This window comes from Mastomys coucha, unplaced genomic scaffold (assembly GCF_008632895.1).
Source record: "Mastomys coucha isolate ucsf_1 unplaced genomic scaffold, UCSF_Mcou_1 pScaffold5, whole genome shotgun sequence".
Taxonomy (NCBI): domain Eukaryota; kingdom Metazoa; phylum Chordata; class Mammalia; order Rodentia; family Muridae; genus Mastomys; species Mastomys coucha.
In genome coordinates, this window is record NW_022196911.1 from 96,180,086 (window position 1) to 96,189,069 (window position 8,984).

The 8,984-nt window shown below is 48.8% G+C and overlaps 1 protein-coding gene across 1 annotated transcript in view; it reads right to left on the bottom strand.

Moving 5' to 3' along the window:
* The window catches only part of Krt19 (keratin 19), a 4,544-nt gene extending 3,736 nt beyond the window's left edge, over positions 1-808 (bottom strand). The window contains exon 1 of the mRNA XM_031352524.1: positions 315-808. Coding sequence (XP_031208384.1) covers positions 315-743 — 429 coding nt within the window. The 5' untranslated portion in view covers positions 744-808. The remainder of the gene's footprint in view (positions 1-314) is intronic.
* Between the last annotated feature and the right edge of the window lie 8,176 nt (positions 809-8,984).

An 8,984-nucleotide genomic window follows, 5' to 3' on the forward strand; every position in this document is an offset into this window, starting at 1 on the left:
TGAGGCGGCAGCTCGGGATCTTCATCTCTGGGCAGCCCAAAGCTGTGTTAAATTGCTCTCTCTTTGGATATCCCTGATCCTCTCTCCTAGCAGGTCCCCTCCGCCTCTGAAAGCCCCACCCACTTAACCTGTCTCAGTTCCCTTCCACCCGCCTCCACTCGAATCCCAAGGTCCAGCCCAGACTTTGTGCCCCACCCTGCGGGTTCCTGCTCCTAGTAACGGGCTTGCCCACCCGCGGGCTAAGTTTCCACCACCTCCCAGCCCTGCCGCACCACCCCAACAGGTGCACCTTCCAGGGCCCGGCCGCTGCCCACCTTGTTGCGCAAGTCCTCGATGGTCTTAAAGTAGTGATTGTAATCCCGGGAGGGCCCGGGTCCCTGCTTCTGGTACCAGTCGCGGATCTTCACCTCCAGCTCGCCATTGGCTTGCTCCAGGGCGCGCACCTTGTCCAAGTAGGAGGCGAGGCGATCGTTAAGGTTCTGCATGGTGATCTTCTCGTTGCCAGCCAGCAGCCCATCGGACACAGCCAGGGTCCCACTAAAACTTCCACCGCGGCCTCCGCCATAGCTCCCGGAGGACGAGGTCACGAAGCGGGTGGAGGACACGGACACGCCGCGGCCGCCTGAGCCCCCATGGATGCTGGGTGCGCGGAAAACACCCCCTGACCCAAAACGCACGGAACCCCCACCTGTGCCCCCAAAGGAGGACATGGCTGAGGACTGACGATAGCTATAGGAAGTCATGGTGAGGAGGAAGACCGAAGCGAACGAACAAGGAACGCAGGTCTAAGAGCTGCTGACCGCAGGAGAAGTGACTGAGGTCCTCACCTGGGGCTTTTTATGCCCTGGGCGGGAAGGGGGATGGAGATGTTGAAGGGGCGGGTATTAGAAATTTCCAAGCTCCGGGAGTGCAAATATGAGCTCTTTCCCCATTGGTCAATTCCTGGCATTTCTGCTCCTACCTCTCCCCACCCAGGAGCCAGAGGTCTCAGTCCTTCCCAGAGTTGCCCCACCCTAGCCCACTCCAAAACTACTGCCAACACAGCACGTCCCTTTTCTGGCTTTTCAGCCCCTTACTACATAGGCTTAGACAACTCTAACTTCCGGAGTGACTGTATCACTCTGGCCCTTCAAAACCTCCAGGAATTTGACACCTTTAGAAATCACACCCCTCTGAGCCCCAACTCAGTGACCACTCTGAGAGTGCTCCCTCTGAAATCATGTTACTAAATCCCTCCCTACTTGTGATAATAATTCTCGAGCGCCATGCACACACACACACACACACACACACACACACACACACCAGATTTCTACACCCCACTGGAAATTCCCCACCTGGCGCTAGAGATCACCTTCCCCTGATTCCCCATTAGTCCCCTCTTAACAAAGACAGATTCCTGATGAGGGCACTCTAAGCTCCAGCCTTCCTGACTTTCTGAGACAAGGTTGCCCCACCCTGCTGTGGCCATTCAATGTCCTAGGTGACAATAGGTACAGCTGCAGCAAACACTTAGGCTACCAAAGTGGCTTTTTCACAAGCCTGTAACTGCTCAAACCTAACCTAACCCACAACTCAGAAACTCAACCCTCACCCCCACCAGGACACCTCCACCGTCCCTACCCAAGTCTCAGGACATACTTAACAAGACCTCTAATTGAGTTTCTTTAATGCACCCCTGATGAGGACTCTCAGCCTGGCTGAGGCACATAACTTGCCCATAAGGCATTTGGCACCTTCCACCCACCCAGAGACAGAAATGGAACAGAAGCTGTCCCCCTTGAGCAGTTCTGAAGAGGTGTTAAAAGGCTGTAGGCTGAATCCAGGGGACCTCAGAACCCTCCGAGCACAGAGGTGAAGGACAGAGTGAGCTAAAGTCAGCAGACATCTTTATAATGGAAGGAGTCCCTTTCCACCCCCAGCCCCCAGTGCAACAATTCCAGATCTTTCTGGATCTTTCCCTTGGGCCAGACTCCCTGATACCCACTACAGGGGTACTTCAGTAGCTTCACCCCCAAATGCCTGGCCACCCCATCTCAACATTCCTTAGGGGTGGCCTGCAGTACCTTCTTCTTCTGTCAGAGCTGTCTCTGTTTGAGGACAGAACACTCCTCGTGAGAGGAGGGGCTGGAAGACGGGGAGATGGACCAACCACTTCCTATCTCTGGGCCTCAGTTTCCCCCTATGAAATGAAGGGGGAAGTGTTCAAAGTCAGTCCTCTTCCCTTCACATTATCAGCCGTGTTTTCTATGACTAGTTGAAGAACTGCTCCTCCAAAACCCAGCACTGTCTTCTAGCCACCATCCTCTCCAGGAAGAAGGCAGCAACAGTACTTTCACACACACACACAGAGTTACACACACATATAGACACATACACACACATTTATGCACATACTTGCACACATATACACTTATGCACGCACACTTACACATATACTCACTTACACATACAAACACTTAAACACATACACACTTATATACACATACACACACACTTGACGTGCACACACATATACACAAGCACACACACGTATTTATATATACATGCATACACATTTGACTTGCACACACATACACACACACACACACACACACACACACACACACACACACACACCTCTTCCACGAGTGACTATAAATTAGGGAATGAGTGGAAGAAGGACTCTTAGGGGGCTCTAGGCCAGTCAGGAAACAGGGTGTGGCTGAAGCTTCAGAAAGGTTTTAGTGGCCAGGGTTAGCTAGCCACTGTGAGTCACTCCTTATCTGGCCCTCAGGAGGAGGCCTGCTCCCTGGGGGAGGTGAAGGAAGAGATTGGCCAGATAGTTCCTCACTGTGCTTTAAATCCAGGCCTGCCCCTGTTACTCAGGCCTGACTGGTGGGTCTCGGAAAGAGACTTTGTATCCATAAACAGAGGCTAGGACCGATAACAGTGCTAGGAAAATAACTGTGCTCTGTGTCCCCTCGGCTTCTGGGGCTTTCTGTCACTCCTACCAGAGTGACATTACCCTGGGAACAACCTTACAAAGCCTTTTCAGACGTCTTTGGAGCCTACAACAGCCCAAAGAAAACAAGATTCTCTGCCCACCTCAAAGAGAAAGGAACCAGTCCAAGAGAGGCAGTAACTTGTCAGGGATCCAAAGTCAAGATGCTCAGATTGCAGCCTCTTGACCCCAGCCCCACAACCTAGGATTTGGAATGGAGTTAGAGGCTCTGCTCACCCTCCCAAGAATGCCCGGCCCGTAAATAACTCTTCCTACCCCCAAAGGCCGTGAGCCCCAGGCTGACCTGTGATCCAGTCACTGAGGGCCCACACAGAGAGAAAACCCTGCTTCCTCTCTCTCACCTCAGCAGTGTCTAAGCTAGAGCTAAGTGGTTTTGAATATATAAGGATCTCAGGAAAGTAGAATGAACATCTCACATACACCAGATGGAGCTGAGGGTCTCGCCTCACTCTGCCTTCAGGAGGGGAGAAGGTCCCTTCCAAAGCCGGCATTCTCCAGGCTGGGCTGCAAGGTCGGCTGGAAGGAACCCCAGGAAGGGTTCAATCCAGCCTCCCCCAGTTGTGATGACAGCCATGTGGGAAAGGACCTTGTCCATAAGAGTAAACACTGGTGGCTCTAGCTGACTTTTAAATCCACCATACTACTAGAGGCCATGAAAACGTGTCTCACTTGTAAAATGAGGAGGAGGAGGAGGAGGAGGAGAGGGAGGAGGAAGAAGAGGAGGGGGAGACCTGTTTCATAGAATTATTTCAAAGAATCAATGGGATGGTGCCTGTGAAGGGCTTAATCAGAGCACCTGGCTAATAGTTAACACTCAAATTGCTTTGTTATTATTATTTTATCATATAATATTATTAGTATTAAATAGTATGTGATTGTCATAATTACAATCATGTAATAATTGTCTAATTGTTTAATCACATTTGCCCAATACATAGGACCATAGGCTCCTTTGCCTGATGAATCTCTTTTTTTTCTTTTTTTTTTGGGGGGGGGGTGGATTTTGAGACAGGGTTTCTCTGTATAGCGCTGGCTGTCCTGGAACTCACTCTGTAGACCAGGCTGGCCTCGAACTCAGAGATCCGCCTGCCTCTGCCTCCCAAGTGCTGGGACTAAAGGTGTGCGCCACCACCACCCGGCTTTATCTAATGAGTCTTAACAGTAGCCTCCAGATGACAGGAAAGACTGCTCCAATCCAAGGGCTCAGAGAAGTAAGGCGAGTTGTCTGAGGTCATATGCCTCCTGAAGAGAGCCAAGATCACCTCCCAAGCTCTGGCTAACGGGTGGAGACTCTCCATCTCCATCTGGATACATTCCAGAAGGTTTTTCACTTAGAGAAGATGTCTAGTTCTCACAGGAGAGCAGTTCAAGGTAGAGGAAATTTCCTCATCAAGTCATCTGGTAATTTTGTATTATTGTCCCTATTTTATAGTCAAGAAAACTGAGGCCCAAAAGGCTAACAACTGAACCAAGGTAAGAGGTGAAGCCAGACTTCAAGCACAGACCTTTAACCCCCTAGAGGCACAGTCCCCACCATATGGCTTTTCCAGATTTCACTGTGTAGGGGTCAGGCACTTTCCTCCACTAGCCTGGAGAAAGACTTGTCCAATTGAGGAAGTCATAGCATCACCCACCGAGCTCCTTGCTCCACCTTTTTGCTCCTGTACTGTCATTTGGCCTGTACTGTCATTTGGTAAATCACTGGGCCTTGCAAGCACAGTTCCTCCTCCAAGTTCTGCCTAGCAGAAGGGATAAACTCATGCTGGAGAAGAAAAGGGTAGACATGAGGAAAATTCAGGAGCTCAGCCATTGAGTAAGTTAGCAGCCCATTACCTATAATGTAATCCTCTTCCCCAGAGACCAACACGGAGTACTCAGGGTGTTTCTCACGCTGTCATTCACTGAACCTAGGCATGCACCAAACCCCTTCATCCACGCTAGGCATGTTGCTAGGTGCTAAGGTACAGCTGTATATACAAACCTTTCCCTTCACGAAGAGCCTGACAGCACATAAGGGGTTATGTGCTTTGATGAAATGGTGGGGCCACATCTTTAATACCAGCACTCAGGAGATATCTGTCTCAAAGAAGAAGAGGAGGAGGAAGAGGAGGAGGAAGGAAAGAAGAAAGAAAGGAAGGAGAAAAAGAACAGAGGAGAAAGGGTGGATTGAATGTGCATGTTTTACATTCGCCCTTCCTAAAGCCCTGCAGAGACAGGAATGAAGGGATGCCTAAAGAGGCATGCCTCACTAGAGGCATGAGAGCGGCAGAAGATGAAACATCATCTCAAAAACAAGGGGATAGTAGGAGAGACTCAAGGTCTAAGGTTTAGGAAGAGAATAGAACAGGAAACTCAGAGGAGGTCTGGAATCCAGGCACCAAGTATCTGGAAGGGAAGGTGAACAGGACTGGGTGAAAGTTTCTATAAGCAAAACTTCCCCATTCCCTACCCCATTCCCTACCCCATCCCCACCCAGTCATAAACTCCATTTCCAATTAAAGAAGCCAGGTGACCATCTCTCTCCAGCCAGGGGAGGGTGAGAGGTGCTCGATTTACTTTTCCCCAGGAGGCATGAGGGCAGAGGGGCAGTTGATTGATGATTAGTTGGTTTTCTGTCCTGGCTCCTGTATCTTAGGCTGGCTTCAACCTCACTATATAGCCACAGATGGTCTCGAACTTCTGATCCTATTGGCTCTGCTTTCCAGGTACTGAGATTTCAGGCCACTACCCTTGGTTTTATGCAGTTCTGGAAATCTAACACAAGGCCTGGGACACACTAAGCAATCATTCTAGAGACCGAGCCACAGCCCCAGTCAATAGTTGCAGAGCTACATCTGCTCAAGTGTTGGGGAAACTGCAGGGGAGACAGGTGACAGGTAATATTTCTCAGTGTCTTCCATTTTTTAAAAAGTCTCACAAGCCACCTGGGCAACTCTTCTCATTTATCCCCAGAGAATGCCTTGCAAAGGGGGGTTCTGAGAAGCCTGGTTGCACTAGTGAAAAGACAGAAGCCAAGCCAGAAGCAATTACAAGGGAGCAGGTAGCTAAGTACATAACATCTGGGGAGGAATAGGAGCGGAAATCAACTAAAATGAGCAATGTCAACACGCAGTGACTCAGAAAACCCTAAGAACGAGTTGTTGGGTAAAATAAAAGCAGCAGGAGGCCATGACACATCATAGGATAAATGCACATTAGCATACGGCTGAAAGATGACTTATTTCTGCAGGTGTATGTGAATATAGATGTAAGCGTGTTGATAAGGAAAAGTCCAGACTAACTGGCTGGAGAGGATTCTCCAGGGAGAAGCTGATTAAAGGGCAGAAGTGGACATTGATCTGTGTGGTTTCCATCTTTGCAAGAATGTATTTGTGCATTGTTTGTTTGTTTTTTTAATTAAATACTATCCAAGAAATACGTCTAACTACATGTAGAGCCGGCTGCGTTCAGGGCTGAGGAGATGGTTCTTGGTAAAGTACTTGCTTTGCAAGCATGAGAACCTGAATTTGAGCCTGTGGTGGTTTGAATGAGATGTCCCGTATATATAGTCTTGGGCCTGTGAGTACTTGGTCCCCATTTGGAAGTGCTGTTTAGGGAGGCGTGGCCTGGTTGGAGGAAGTATGTCCCTGGGGGGAGGAGGGAAGGCTTTGAGATGTCAAAGCCTCATGCCATTCCAAGTGTGGGTCTTACTGCTTCATGTTTGCAGTTCAAGATGTAAGCCCTCGGCAACTGCCCCAGATGTCACGTCTGAGGATTTCTGCCATGCTTTCCCACTGTGAAGGTCACTTATCCCTCTGGAACAGATGCCAAATAAACCCTCCCTTCTGTAGGTCTCTTTAACCATGGTGCTTTATCACAGCAATAAAAAAGTAACAAATACAAATCCAAAGAACTCACATTACTAAAGAAAGACAGGCATGGTGGTACAAACTTTTAATCTCCATGCTAGAGGGCAGAGACAGATGGATCCCTGGAGTTTGCTGACCGGCCACACTAGTCTACTCCAAATCAATGAAAATCCCTGTCTGATAGATAGAGGATAGATAGATAGATAGATAGATAGATAGATAGATAGATGGATGGATGGATGGATGGATGGATGGATAGATAGATAGATAGATAGATAGATAGATAGATAGATAGATAGATGGGCAGACAGGCTGAAGAATGACACAGCATTGGTTCTGGCCTCTGTACATGTACATGCACACACACAAAGAAAAACTAGAAATGGCTGTAGTACCACCCTCTTCCCTCGACATGTGCACCCCACATTCTGGTCTTGATCTCGAAAGAAAGCAGAATTTTTTGAAAAGGGGAACAGGCATGGAAAGGAGAGGCCTTCTGGGAAGCCCTGGGTCTTAGGAGCTGGTTCTATGAGGCAGGGGAAGTTGAGGTAAACTTGAGAGGAATTTGGGGAACATCTGATACACTGTAGGCTCTTTAGGTCCTTGAGGCCTGGAGGGAGACTCCTTCCTGCTCTGATTCCCCAAAAGTCAGACCTTCTAGAAGCATTGTTAGGCCCCTCAGGCATCCCCATACTAGGCAGGAAGGTCTGCAGGGAACGCTTCTCAACCCACAGGAATGAAGCTGGCACTGGTCACAGTGTACCCTAGGTGAGCCACCAGCCAGCCGCCACCATGTCAGCACCTGAGAGAGATCGCCTGGGAGACTGTATTAGATAACCAAGGAATCTCAGGAGGCACTGGGGCATCGAGTCACCACATGGACCATCATGTATATCTATTTAGCCAATGTTATTTAGGCCTCAAACTATCAAAATAGTGATGAGTGAGAATATGAGAGCTCTCTCCGCTCTTTCCAGTCTAGGAACATGGAAAGCTGCCTGACAGGGCAGGAACCTTAAAGTGTCACAGAAAGGACAACAAATCCAAGGTGCAAGTGAAACTTATTTACCAGACCAAACCTGACAAGAGAGTCTTAATAAAGAATAAACAATGTGGGGGCTGGTGCAGTGGCTTAGCAGTTAAGAGCACTTGTTCTTGTAGAAAGACCTGATTTGGTTCCCAGGACCCACATGGTGACTCATAACCCTCTGCATCTCCTTCAGTCAGAGGGGATCCGATGCCTTCTTCTGTCCTCCAAGGGCACCAAACACACTGTACTGGCTGGCTTTGTGTGTCAACTTGACACAAGCTAGACTTAACACAGAGAAAGGAGCCTCCCTTGAGGAAATGCCTCCATGAGATCCAGCTGTAAGGCATTTTCTCAATGAGTGATCAAGGGAGTAGGGCCCATTGTGGTTGGTGCCATCCCTGGGCTGGTAATCTTGGGTTCTATAAGAGAGCAAGCTGAGCAAGCCAGGGGAAGCAAGTCAGTAAGTAGCATCCCTCCATCTGCATCAGCATCTGCATCAGCTCCTGCTTCCTGACCTGCTTGAGTTCCAGTCCTGACTTCCTTTGGTAATGAACAGCAACGTGGAAGTGTAAGCTGAATAAATCCTTTCCTCTCCAACTTGCTCCTTGGTCATGATGTTTGTGCAGGAACAGAAACCCTGACTAAGACACATACATATGGTACACATACATACAGGCATAAATACACATATAATATAAAAATATTTGAATCCTTTTATTGTTTTAAAGAATAAAACACTGTGGACAGAAACATCACGCCTCTGCAGGGGAATGAGGTCCTTTTTCATCAGGAAGAGAAGTTATCTAACTTAGTCTACTGAGCTACTTGTGTCGGGTGATATTTACTGGACCGGGGTTCAAAAGAGCAGGTTTTATCTTGAGGCAGTGAATTTGATAATGCCACTCTCACTCTCTGAGAGCAGCCATTTGAAGTGAGGCACCCGGGGGCCACTAGGGGTTAAGTTTGAATTGTTTGTGTATGGTATCAGAAGCCACTGGGTTAGACTCCAAACAGTTGGGGTCTGTCTGCTGGAGAATGGGGAATTTTGTTTTCTATCTTGCCCTGCAAGGCTGGGTGAGTGGCACCCTGGGAACTCGGGGCC